The sequence below is a fragment of the Saccoglossus kowalevskii genome, chromosome 8 (assembly GCF_978046115.1).
Source record: "Saccoglossus kowalevskii chromosome 8, keSacKowa6.1, whole genome shotgun sequence".
Lineage (NCBI taxonomy): Eukaryota > Metazoa > Hemichordata > Enteropneusta > Harrimaniidae > Saccoglossus > Saccoglossus kowalevskii.
In genome coordinates this window covers 19,133,533-19,148,421 of record NC_140648.1, presented here as the reverse complement: position 1 = coordinate 19,148,421, position 14,889 = coordinate 19,133,533, and the positions used below count along the sequence as shown (strand labels likewise).

The following is a 14,889-nucleotide window of genomic DNA, read 5'->3' as shown; positions in this document are numbered from 1 at the left end:
ATATGTTCTCATATTGTATGAAGCGTGGTATATTTGTAAAATTGTAAGACACCTTATGGGTGATTACATTATATCCGCTTTATTCTACGCCGTAAGTATAATTCTGTAGAATCACAAGGTAAAATTGCATGTATCATTAACGCTATCAAAATCTAATTCGTTTACATGATTGTCGTAAGTATATATATTGCATCAATTTGTTTATTTCTGAACATATCAATATATGTACGGTTTTATCGACACAGTGTTACCATGCTAACCAATTATCGGGAAATGCAGTTCGATATATTTAAACAAATCATAAGATTATCAAGGTAACATGAGGGAAAAGGACGCACATGGTTTGTAAAGTTATTAATATTTCAAAATTATAACATACAAAAACTATATCCACATTAATTGTCAATACAAATCAAAGATCAAAAGAACACTGCAATTGCACTATAATATCGACAAGAACAAAACAAAATAACTGACAACGATACCACAGTGGAAAATTAATGAGTATAATTATGGTCCTTATTTTTAACGTGAAGTGATATCAGATGTTTAAAAAAGGTAAGCACAGAGTGCGCCCTCAATATATAATTCTAGGCCATAATCATATGCTTATATCTCTGAGAACTCATGGTCAACATCAGAAAAATGACATTATTATCATCTGTGTAATAGTGTTATTATATTTGACAACAATCTATTTTAATATTTAGGATAGTCGTGTCTTTAAAATAGCTGCAAATGTATTACAGGCCCGGGCATAGCGTATGAGTTCGGAAAGGTAAACACCAGATGTAAGAGTGAGTGGGACATTGCTGTAACGTCGAAAATTAAACCCCGGGCATAGCTAATGAGCTTGGAAATGTATACCCCGAATGTAAGAGAAGGAGTGGGGTTTTGCCGTGAACGTGTAGAAAAAGCGATGATGGTAAATTAAAAGTATCGCCTTTGACACACATGTAGTTTCCATGATTTCAAGTTATATAAATGAAATATTTACTGAAATTATGTATGAAGAATTTTTAATTCTGCTTTTAACTGATTTATTTAAAAATTCCGGCTGCATGCGAATACACAAAGGCAAAGCAAATTATTTCCAAGAAAATTGTATCATACAAACGTCAATCAAATATTCAAGCACACACATATATATATCAGTACTATTTTTAATTTGATTTATACCTTTTCTAGAATGTTAACATCACATTATTTATGAAAGCACACTTTTTATAGTAGACTAAACATATTTATTTTTTGGACAACTGCTTGGTTGAACTTTTAGTGGACCCTGGAGTAAAGCTACTAACTTTGTGTGGTATTTTATGGTTACAAGCTTCAGAGGTTCTCCTTTTTTCTCTTCTTTCTCTTTAATATGTCAAGAATGATTTGTGATTTGGTGGACATTTTTAGTTTGTGAATATGATGGTTATTTCCAGTAAGTTGACGGGCTTCAACAGGTCATCCACAATTATGGAAGAGTGTTAAGCTAGTATATATATATATCTATATATACGAATACATTGTTCGGTTTCACATTCAGTTAGCCAAATCTTTATCATGTTGTTTAATTTATCAAAAATAAAAAAAAAGAACAATGATGCATATAATTTGCATATTGAATGTGTTGTTACAGTAAAATGTAGATGATTGGTGAGCATCTATTGAGATGTTGTATATTGAGAAAAATCATCATTGTCATCATAACAATAAGAGCTGTTTTTTACCACTGTTTTTTTTTTTTTTTTTTTTTTTTTTTTTTTTGTATATTCAATTTATAAAATAGCTTTGGTCTTTTCATGATTAGATATAGCTATTGATATAGCTATCATCAAAAAAAATTCCTCTTTTATTTATTTTTTTAAATGGCAGATGAACAATAATCAACTATTCACAATAGGTGGTTATATCATATTTTATGATGTGTATATTTACAGCAAATTATAAAAAAAGGTAATTGCACTCCGGTTTTTGGTTAGATACTTTGAAGTTGGTTGAACGTAATCACGTATTGTTGATCATTTGCATGCTACAACTGACATGTTATGTTATTTAGTTGTGTTTGTTTTTATTCTTGTGCCAAATGTGGAACACGTAATGTCAATCATTCCTAAAATAAACAAGTTGAATGTCAACGCCCCATTTATCTATCCTATCAAAATCCCACTAGATATTTTGTTACAGTTACTTTGATCCTATACTCAGTTAATCCCAACAAGTTTTTTTTTTACGTATTTGTTCACGCTAGCTTGTTCTGGTTCTGAAATATAGTCAACAGTAATGTTCCTAGTTAATTTCGGCGAAAAATACAAATAAAGCTAAATTCTTAATATATTTATTGGTGGTTTTCAAGTTCATACATGCCAACGGTAATAACTTGAAAAAGTGTCACTTCACAACTAATAAATGATTTGTCAGTGCTTTAATCTACAATTTACTTTTTTACATACATTGTTGACCATTCAACTTATATAAATAGTTTTATCTGCTCAGATAACGATACTGCACCCCGAGTTGAGCGCATAACGGCTAATATGGAATCAATAAACTAAAATGACATCTTAACCAGTCATAATCTGGAAGTTGAGATGAATTGAGATACTGTTACAGTAATATTGATTTTCAACATTGGCGAAGAGTAATAGACGATTATGCAAACATTTAATACTTGCAAAACTGTGCTGTATATAGATAATCAAGGAATTAAAAGTGTGCAGTCCATTGATTCCGTGTGTCCACATATGCTGAAATATGCTCCAAAGTGGCCACCAAGAATGTAAGCAAAGACATGTAATCGTAATTATTATTACTTGTCTTGAGATACTCGAAAACCGCTGTAGGATTTTTCTTTTTTAACTTTTTGGAACGACCTCCCATACCTGGAAATATGTGTTGTTTTCTTTCAAAATTACCAGACAGATTGGTTTCAACATGCGACTAAGCATAAATGTGGTAAATGAACTTGACATGATTGATTATTTGATCGCACAAGTAGTGTACTCGTCATTAGCTGTAGAGTGTTGAGGTCAACTAGTAGAAATGCCATAGCGTGGTAATGTGTGGCGTTTGTGTTTTTTGGAGTTGAATGTTTTTGATGCGTAGTGTATTGTATTGTATTGATAGGGGAATTGTTATATGAGAAAGGTACGTCTGTCTGTATTTCTTGTGAACCTTATGTGAAACCAAAGTATGCCCTCATTATTATTATTATGGTGATTATATGCTTACGGTATATTTTTTTCCATTTTTAAGTGTATTTTGTAAGATTACTTGCATGTTGTCCGGTTCTGTGCTGAACAAACAATCTCTTCACAAAGAAGCAATACATAACATAAAACAGTGTCAGTGTCCCCAATACTAATAATTAAATCATGCAGAGAACTTAAGCTACCTGGATTTGGAAAACCGTTTAATTTATTTATTCATTGTGGACACTCATCATAATGCAGTGTAACATGACAGTAAATTAAAACATACAGGGAATTTCTTTTTTCTAAAATGTCAGCTGCAACGCGTTTGAAAATAGTACACTAATTTATTTATTCATCTAATAATACACTTCCCAAAATATGTATATTATATTTTGAAAATAGCTGTATATACAAGTGTGCATTATACTCTTTCTAGTTAGTACTATGTCAAAAATAGCAAGGAAACTGACTGCTATAAAATTGGGACAACTGTGTCTCTCGGGGTACAGCCGTAAAATACACTGTTGTTTTCAATAAATATCATGACTAATTTAATTTGACAGCTTCCATCAGTTGTTTCCCTGTTCAGACTGTAACCGGAATTTGATCCCACTCAATAGGCAAATCTGTCTTGTAGTAATGGGTGACCGATATAGCATATCGTATATCGGCCGATAATTGTGTGCATACCAACAGGGAAATACTGTATTACTCATACATACTCAACGCTTTGTAGTTGTAGTCTGTGTAAAATTGACATCCCTGGCATTGTTGACCGTCCATAGAAACATTTGAACGTTTAACGCACATATGAATGTTGTCATGTTTTATATTTGTGCTCGTTCACTTAAAAACACCACAAGTTGTGCTCTCCTGTCACGCAGGCGTTGCATGACTTAACGCCCGCGGCCTTCATGAGTGACATACTGGCGTTCGCTACTGTAAATTTGAAGTTCATAATTATTCCGGTTTGTTTGCAGAGATGTTTGGTGCTCGTCGCAAACTTTACGTTCTTGTTAAAAGTCATTCAAATATGAATGAATTGTTGTAATAATCTTGCGACTCGTTAATACCAAGATTTAACATCACACCGCACACCTAATATTGCCAACATGTCGCCAGCATGGGGATGGACACTTCAATGAATTTTTATATTGTTGACTATTTAAGCTGTAATATTTCCTTGTGAATTTACAATGGATCGATGTCAGCGATATTACCAATGCAATTAAAGAATGGCGGATAGGTAAATCGTATCATTCTACTTTAAGCATGCCAGCAATAGATTGTATGTAATGTTAGCTGTTTGTCTTACATCTATGCTGAGACATGGCTTCCTTCCTAAAATAAATATGAGTTCAGTTCTTATTCCGATAGTTAGAGATAAAACAAATGGTTTTACCAGAAAAGACCATGTTGCCAGAAAGTGTTTTTAGGTAATTTTTTTTCGCGAACATTTGCATATTTGTTCCGAAAAAAAAATAGTAATTATTATCTTTCATATTATGTGTTCTTTTTAGATGCCTCTGAGGCATTTGATCGTATCAATATTCGACATAAACCCTGAAATTCAATCAGTAATTATTTTGTGGTATTGCACCAAACAGTTTTGTGTCAAGATCATGCATAGTTAACAAGGGTTGTTGTATATATTAATACATATCTAGGTTGTATCTTGTCCGCGAATTCTACTGACAACAACGATAATAAGCGTAAACCCGGAATTTCTACGTAAGAGAAAAACATTCTACCAATACATTGTCAATGTCGAAAATTCACAGTTTCGGGCAACTGTACATATATATATAAATATGGTGTGTTTTTTCAGAACAATCTTCTTGATTTCATTCACTCCGACTCGAGTATGACAATAACCTGATTAAAACCACACTGAGTTCTGTTGCCTTTTGTGTGTCTAAAATTCACTCTATGTACCGTAATTTGATGTATCAATAATTATTTAGTTAATCCTAATTATCAGTATATTTTTTAGTAATTATGAAATCTAATGTTCCGTGATAAAGTACAAAAATAATGATAATTGGTATCAGACCTCGAATACCACATCTTCTGCTACAGGTTCGTTAGTATGATTCGTACAATTTTTGTACTACTCCCTTGGGAAATAAGGATAATAACTTCATATAGCATATTAGATGTAATTACACGATGGTATTTCAGCGGAAATAATTAATGAAAATAATCCATATTAGCTAAAGCCATTGTGTCATAACCTTGTCTTGACGATTGTGGGAGAGGAAGTTATTTCCTGTATTCACAGTAGCAAGCAAATGAAATCCAGCATGGATATATTGCATTATCCCAATGCATAATTCACAGTGCAAATACTAACAATATTTAATGGCCCTGACTGATCTAATAAGTTCATCAAAGAGCTAGTTGACACGATTATGCCATGACCATCTGTCGCTTGCAAAACAACAACGGGAAATTCGTAATGTTGGGTGATCGAATGGTGTTACAGCATGTTCTTTAATAAAATGTTCTTATATATTGCAACTACTAAACACAAATAGATAATAAATCATTGATAACACACAAATACACAAATTATTATGGGAATTGTCAATTGTACTGTTATTCACTAAGCACTTAAACAACTCATAAAAAAAGCTATCAAGTTTTCACCATAACTGCCTCAGGCGCATCTGCAAAGTTGTCTGTCCCTGCCGAATATCCACCTCGGACCTACTCAAAAGAACTGAAGCCACCTGCATCATTGCACAAATAAGGCTTAGAAGACTCAGATGGCCTGAGCATGTTCTCAGAATGCCCGATTCATACAACACCAAGACCTGGCGGTGAACCATGGAGCAAGAACTCAGGGAAATGGGTTTAACATGGGGAGAGGCAGAAACCAAGGCTAAAAACCGTGCTGAGTGGAGGGATCTTGTGTTAAACTTAAGTTCCGGTGGGAGAAACAAGAATTAAGAAGAGAGAAGAAGAGATTTAAAAAACTGTAGTAGTGAATTAGCATCATGGGAACGGCTATCTACAGTGCAGCACCAAATATAAATAAGGAAATATCCTAATAGTAGTATTGACTTATTTTTAATTAAGTTTATAAATTACAGTGTGTGTATCTTCTGGTTAGAATGTATCAGTGACAGGAATGGTTATACTATCAAAACAACAAAAGTGGTTCGTCAATTTATTTGTCTGACATATATTATTATTCAGCATATTCGACATCTAATTATTATACAATGCTGACCATTAAACTAATTTACGACGAAATATTGCTGATTTCATCGTCTGTAGCTCTGTATAACGTCATTTTGGATCTATATAAATACTAAATCATGCAGGAATTGAACATACAAGTAACAGCAAACCATTCCATTATCCGAAATATACTATTCTAACTCAAACATATTACTATGGCGGCAATCTTTATTTTATGCAAATAAAGTATATTTATGCAAATAAGGAGTGTTACAGTGATCCCAATAATTGGTTCAAGGGACAATCCAGTATTGGTGAGCAAGTATGTTGCCTTTTAAATCAGTACAAATGTTAATTGAGAAAAAAATGCCAAAAGATTAAATCATGTCATTATTGCAGATTCATCATGATTTCAGAGATCAATATACATCACATAATTTTGTATAGATTCTAAATCCGGGTTGGTCGCATTTTCTGTGACATTAGTAACAGAAATATATGAAATATAATGGATATCCTGATGTCAGGTGTTCATCAGTCCCCAACCACCCCTGTGTATCATTAATTCATGTTGTGCCATATAACCAATATGGCAGCAAAGCAGGTACAGATCGTAATACTTTATCTAAATTAAGAACTGACATAGTAATGTACAATATGTTGCTGGTTGATCTACAGATTGTTGTCTACGGAATATATGGCGGGTGTAGCATGTCGAGTAGGATGTGCTCACTCTATTCGAAACATTCTGCATCACTTTATAAAAACCACGAGTTCCAGATAACTTTTTCAAATTGATGTTACTATGTACGTAATGTCTTTTGTCAATTATTCTTAGATTTGTAAATGATTTTTTCTCACTACGAATTTAAATATTTCTGTTCTAGTAATTTTGACAATTTTCTGAGAACCTTATAGCAAGTATTGCACAAGGAGGTTAATAATACCAATCCGCAAACATCACTATATTACTTGGAGCTCAATCACCCACTGTCCAGTTGTTTGAAAATTGTCCAACACCCACCGCATCATATTTCGCCATGGAATATTGTCGCCATTATATCATATCCTATACAGATCATAATGAACGTGGAACGTACATATATAATTTATATGCAAATATCAGAATATTAAATTTTGAATGAATATTGTATTAAAAAGATATCAAAAAGAAACTTATCCCGATATCGATTCAATCTGTTTTAAATTATCCCCATTAGAACAAAAGAAAAAGAAAACGTAATCAGGCTACTTTATTTATTTTTTATATTGACCCAAATTTCTGTTTTTCCCTCTAAAAATCATGCCATCTTATGAATCACAAACTTTAATCGCATTTGTGTTAGGTTGCCGTATCCAGCTTTCTGAATATAGATTCATATATATATATATATATATACATTAGATGTCTTAAATATCATTGTAATTAACTCACTTAAGAAGCGTAGTTAATAAGGTGGATCTCATCCATTAAGCAATTAACTGTAACAAATGCTGTCTGTTCTGGTGAGATAAGAATTTTAATAAACTCTAATTAGTTGTGCTACAATGTTCAAACTCATTAGCTCGATGGATTGGAAACAAGATAACAATTGAGTTAAATCCTGGTGACTGATCATGAATAGATTCAAGGCCTATATCAGTACTTAGTATTCGACTGTGGGTAAGAGGCAAGTCTATAAATTATTTTTGGTGTTATAAATGAGGAAATGTCAAAGGTATATCTTGCGTCCTAGTATTGTCACTGCAAAGTAGACGATGCGTATAGCATTCATCCTTAGTACTTCATAGCTGCTCCGAATAAGGTTCTCACAAAACTATACAAATAACTGAAAAAAGATACTTTAACCACGGGAGGGTATGTTACGTCATATATTGATATCCGCAAATTATTCGTGGAAGGAAACTCGTTTATCAACTTTATGAGTACCCATCAAAATATGTAGTTTATTTTCCAAGGACGTCAGAGTGTGTTTTATTTATTGTGCGCCTGATAACATAACAATATTGCATGTGTTGTTGAATTGCAATTATATATATATATATATATATATATATATATGCATATATCAGACCACCTGCAGTAAACATAAATGAGAGTCTAATGTAATATTATTGACATAACTTTTAAAACAAAGAATTATGAAAATTCATGGCGGACATATGCACACGTGTACGGCATAACAGGAAATCACACTGTATGTACATGTTGTTTAGGAAATACCCACCTATCTCTCATTCCACATGTGTACATTGACGACAGGGCTCTTGGGTTTGTCGCTAGTGCCTGGGATTTATTTGTTCATCAGATCGATCAGACAGCGCTGTCATTATGTCAGAAGTGTTTATGCCCGGGATTTGTAAATTGAGTCAGTGATTTTTTAGAAGCCAAATGTCGTCGTCACTGCTCAAATATGTAATTCTATTATTTGTTGTCATAATTGAATAGATCAAATACGATTAAAGTTCTTGTTACCATAGAAATAGTGACACTCATAATCTGTCATGTATGCCAAATAGTTTTACAGTTCAAGTATATGGACATTATAGATAATAATTTTATATCTAAGATGTTTTTTGACAATTTGACCCCCCCGCGCTTGTTTATCGGGTATTTGCGTCACTTGACTTAAAATAAATCAATTATAAATTAGTGTGTGTTATGCCGATAAAACAGGTGAATGCGATAGAAAATATGGAGCATATAGCATAAGCTACGTAATGACTTGTGAATAAAATAACGGCCAGTGATTCTAAATTCGGTACAGATGTCTACTATTTGTCGAAATTCTACAAAGTGAAGGGGATTCACGCATTTGGCCCCGTGTTGCTTTCAACACTTTTCAATGAAAATAGTATGACACAGTGAATATCAACCATTTGGATTTATACCGCGTACCACACATTTTATTTCAGGTCAGTGTATTATAATTCGCCGTAGTGCATTGTAAATAAGTATCTAGATAGGTACTGAACATGGGACCATACTCACGTTCAAACACGCGCCTCCGAAATAGTTCATCGAACTATGTATTATGTTACGTCATTACGGGATGGATCGAATTTTTTTGTTTTTGTATTATTACTAACATTAAGCACCTCAATTTGTCAATGTTCTGCTTCGTTACTACATACCACAATTAGTGAATAAATAAAGAAAATGATAAAAGAAAAAAAATGAATGTTTCATTGGATTTGTTAATCGAGGTATCTAAGTGAAAGGTACTTAGTTATAAATCGCTTTAACACGATCGTTATTAATCGAAATGAACGACAAGATATGGATCATTATTGTACGTACAATTGCACAAAGCAATCGTCGGTCTGGTCTACTGTGTTATCAATACCTATCCCTCAGTTGGACAGGTGACATACCACGTAAACTATGATTTCACCGTTCTATCTTCGAATGAACAATCAACTGCATACAATACTTTATGCGTTACAGTTGTTCGTTCATATATTTAATCTAAAACGTCTCCAGTTTGTACTTGTTGATTTATCGACAGGGAGATCCCATACTAGGGTGCAATGAATGTACATGGGATTTATAACCCCCGCCCCCGTTTTAATTAAATAATATAATACATACCCTTAATTAGATTTGCGGGCTGATATGATCAAACGCATAACAAAACATTTTTAGTGCTTATTTCCTCGTGGCATTTGATTGGCATCAATTTAGATGACAGCAATAAATTGAATACCATAATGATACGCCCTCAATTGGTTTAGTACTGCGACGTGGAGGAATATCTCGTCTGTCCAAACTGTTTTGCATTATTCCACATTGTCATTTTGGCTTATCATCTTGTCAATTGAACTAAAAGAAGGTCAATTAGCAGTACATATCTGCTGATTCACCTTAAAAAATAGTCTAGAAAATATTCAATTCTAGATTAAAATTTCGGTTTTGTAATTGGGATAAAAAAGCACTATTTATCGTTAGATATAGATAACATACACAAATCGTATAACACATAGACGAGAGGCCTTTACAAGGTAGTAAGCTCTAATAATTCCATGTGAACATTGAATAAACTCATATACTGGGAATAGTTATGCCTAACACTGTCATTTCTGTTAATCAGTGAATATAATAACTACCTACGTGATGATAACGGCGTGATAACGGCGATATTTAGATGTAAACAGCGCTATATACTGTAGATGTTTAACTAGTGCGGATTTGAAAATTCTTGTATGTATTAAAAATAACATGTACGGCAATTTTTGTTTCCTGTGCTCTGCGGAAATCAAGTTCACGGGTAGTCGGTTTTATTGTCTTCATTAATGTGAAGTCTTAAACGTGATCGTCTTAAATTAATCACGTCAAGACAGCTGGAAATCGGACATACAAAAAAAAAGTTTATAAATTAGTTGAACTAAAAAACGCTTACCATTTCTTCAACAACACACGTCATTTCCTCATTTAGTCCTATGATTGGGAGTCCCAGATACCCAGTTGTCATGGTAATATGCCTAGTTGCTATGTAATTGTCCATGTACGAGCCGCCGAAAACGGCGCTGAGTAAAGTCTGGACGCCGAGAGGAACCAAGTCCTCGCAAATAGTTTGGATTATTCCGATGTGGTCCGTGCTGTTGACAACCATCGCGACGACCTCCAACTGTCGACCCGGCAATGACTCTCTGAATGCCCCGGCAAGGTTCGCCATGGTAGCGTTTAAAAGATGTCGATGCGTCTCAGTGGACACTAACGCGCCAACCCGAATCACATCCACATCTGTATGCGCGAAATTCTCCTCCACTATCGTTCTGTTGAGGTTCATTAAAGGCGCTATACTCGCGGGAAATGTGGCGTTGTACAGCCACCCATCCGTTAAGTCGCATTTCGAGTATGATAAGAGGCAACATGTCCCGAAGAAGAACAGAATCCAGCACTGGACGCTATGCACACAAAACATTGTTTGTCGCAAGGCACTCTGCGAAAGACTAATTCACCTCATCCAGCCGCAATCGAAGTCGAATTAGTGTGTGGACTTCGCAAAAGAGTCCTTGCTAGTCTCCATTACGTATACAGACAGGCAAACCTTTAAATAAAACAAACGCATGTAAAATAACGACTGTAGTTATTCTTACATAAAACGAATGTATACACAATGCTAATCAGGAGTCAAATATGAAACCATCGTTGCCATTTGTATCACGTGTATGATGAAATGTTATTGTTCTCATCATTGCGCATGATGGATTGCTCAAACTTTGACGTATTGCCGCATCTGTCATTTTACTCTGGGTTGTAATATGCGCATGTACTATTCACTAATGATGATTCCCTGTTCGAATCTAAGTATGGTACAACCCATACGAGAACGTCTATCCAAGTTACTGAAGATGGGAATTATGTCATGTATTTACACTACACATAATCCAACAGTGTCAGCTGCTTTTATGTGGTGTAGTTTGTAATTTTCAAATATATGTTTTTTTTAAGTATACCTAATAGTATAAGCACATGTACTCGTTGTACATCCATATTGTGTGTCATGTAAGTAAACTGTCAACCTCGTGCAAAGCTTGTTAAAAGATGGTAACATTGATATTTGTTTGTTGTCAAATGCAGAACGACATAAACAGTGTTGCATCTGTCTGTGACACTAGAACATTCACACAGTCTGGACATACCAATATATCTGCGCAATATTTAATATAATGTACATTAATTATTTACTGTCAAATATGTGTTATTAAAATCAATTTACGACCCAAAATACATCATGTAGTTTATCAAATGAAACGCATGTAATGTAGAACTCAATTTAGAAATAAATTCATTGTTGCAGTAGAACATTCTGTGAGATAATGCGATATTTTAATTTTAATTTGTTTTTTAATTGTTCATGCTTAGATTGATAGTACCGATTTCGTATTACAAGATATATTTAAATTGTACTATCTTTGTATAATACTCATATTGCGAAAGGAGAAGATTTAAGTGAAAATGGAAAAAAATAATTACTAATGAATATGTTTCAATTCTACTACGATTGTTGACCTAAAGTTGTATTATTAGATGTATTTTGTTTATAGCCTTTGCTTTATGATGACGTAGATACTATACATACTGCATGCAATAATGACAATATTTCGCATAATTTTAAGATCGGAAAATAATATGCTCAATGTTTTAAACACAGCCAACTAGCTTTAATTATTTTGTATAGTTTGACATTTAGCACACTTTACACAAATCTAAATAGATTTAATGATGTTTAATAAGGTAACAATTCCGAAATGTTTTTGGAAACACACATTGTGTGTACATGGCGTGATATTGATGAGAAAAAAAAAGTGAATGTTAATTTAAATCTATGCCTGTGTTTATCAGCGGATCACAGTACTTGGCATGTCGATCCATCATTTTACTTGGAGCAGTCGTATTATCACTTCATTTGAAGCGTTCGGTTAATCGAATTATAAGTTTACAGACCACGAACTCTCATGAATGGCAATTCGTGTAGATTGCGTACGTTGCATTTTTGTTTTGTTAATTCGTTGTTGAGAAGGATAATTTAATAAACTAAATAAACTGAACATAAAATGATGTACTTATAGTATAGGACGCGTCATTAGAGACTATATATTATAATTGTTTTGTCTCTGCACATGTTTTACATGCTAATGGAGAGTACGAGCTAAAGATATGTAATTGTCTTCCAATACACTATAATCAAATCACGCCCACTAGTGACTGAGCGCTCATATGATGTCATAATTATATATATGGGTGAAGACAATGTCGTTTTGATTGTCTGTGGAGTAGTGTGTAGTAAAATATCTAAGAAACATAATGTTTATTTATTGTGGACAGATCAAGAGCACATCAATAGAAGGCGTGGTTTATAAGAAGGATGAGCGCGTTCGTTTTGTCTAATCAAGATTGTGTTCAACCAATGAACCCCCCAGGACAAATACAAACGACTGACAAACTCATTAATGCAAAACAGTCAACAACATTTTTTTTCATTTTTTTCAATGATAAATAGTCAGGATAATAATTAAATGTTCCAGTACCTGATTAACAACAATTTGAATTCGTTGTTCATAATAGAAGCGTAACCTCACATGACATAAGGTAAACAATACGAAAGATACATTAATAATAAGTGGGAGAGAACACATTTGGGCATTCAGCGACTCAAGCCCCTGCACGCTATTCACTTTAAATTCAGTTTACGCTTTGTCGCTACATTGATAATATCAGAATACTATACATTCAAATATATCGATATCAAATACCCGATCAAACGTGACTCGTCGTTATGATGATTTATATGGTAGAATAATGGTTCATGGTATTTACAATCTTATGAGTATTCAGCTAAACATGACTTAAATAATATTTTGCAATTTGATTTTAAATTTGATTGGCACATTATAACATTTCAATATTTGACGTCATTTGCTGACTACCCCCTACCGACATAGCTCGTGTTCTGACTAGACAATTAATTTTTATAGAGAATATTTTTAATTACTGTTTTTTAAAACATTTAAGGCGAGTGCAGTGCTCGAAGAGACATGCAATATTTCCAAAACAAACAGTGTAAAAATCAAGACAAGCATATTAACTAGAACTATTGTAGAGTGTGAGACACGAAGGTCGAGTATTTGCATATGGATCGGGAATGCGTCATGGGACAAAAATGGTGTGATGTCATTGTCCAATACTCGGCCTACATTGATAGCATTGATTTGGCAACTTCGAATTACACTATTTGTTGACACGTCTGACAACGCAACATTGTGTATTTATTCCATAGTATATATTCGGTGTCAGTGAGTTTCACACCATTTTCACAAAATATAGTAACGTTTATTTAAACATTATTGCTTAAGCAGATTTAAGGATATTTAGCAGTGGTAGGTTTCATATGAGAATATTGTGTACAAATTGGCACATATTCTATTATAACGATATTTATTGTCACACACCTCGATCACATATCAAATATCACAGTTGTGATGACCAGTAATACCCACGGGACAGTGGTTGTAATTGAGATAGTTGACACACGAGGTGATTCATCATAATTTAAATTACCATGGATGATATCAACTGTACCGTGTCATTGAAACAGACATTGATATTGTGATAACCAAACACTTGTCTTCGAATAATGAATGATTTGTTTTAATAGCGCCTGGAAAGAGACTGTAGGCAATCACGTACTTGTACCTGGAATTGCGCACCGTTTGCAACCATCTTATCGCGATTATTCAACTTATCGCGTCATCTGCTCGGTGATGACCTGATTTATTATTTATATGTGCCTTACGTGACTCGGATAATTTATATACAGATTGCATGCGGGGACTGGAAATCTACTAAAGATTTTACTACAAGAAAAAAACATAAGATATCCACAGGGAAGTTTACTCGTACTAGCTTTTTTCACTTTTTAGTATTTTGCACTAGCTTGCGAAAACACCTAAGGTAATAGGAATACCTTGCTTTGGGCAGCATCGTGATCAAATATCGTATAGTTCCCAGTAG

The 14,889-nt window shown here is 33.7% G+C and overlaps 1 protein-coding gene across 1 annotated transcript in view; it reads right to left on the bottom strand.

Moving 5' to 3' along the window:
• The window catches only part of LOC100329029 (ionotropic glutamate receptor NMDA2), a 33,265-nt gene extending 22,104 nt beyond the window's left edge, over positions 1-11,161 (bottom strand). Inside the window, exon 1 of the mRNA XM_002733217.3 lies at positions 10,772-11,161. Within this exon, the coding sequence (XP_002733263.3) occupies positions 10,772-11,161 (390 nt within the window). The remainder of the gene's footprint in view (positions 1-10,771) is intronic.
• Between the last annotated feature and the right edge of the window lie 3,728 nt (positions 11,162-14,889).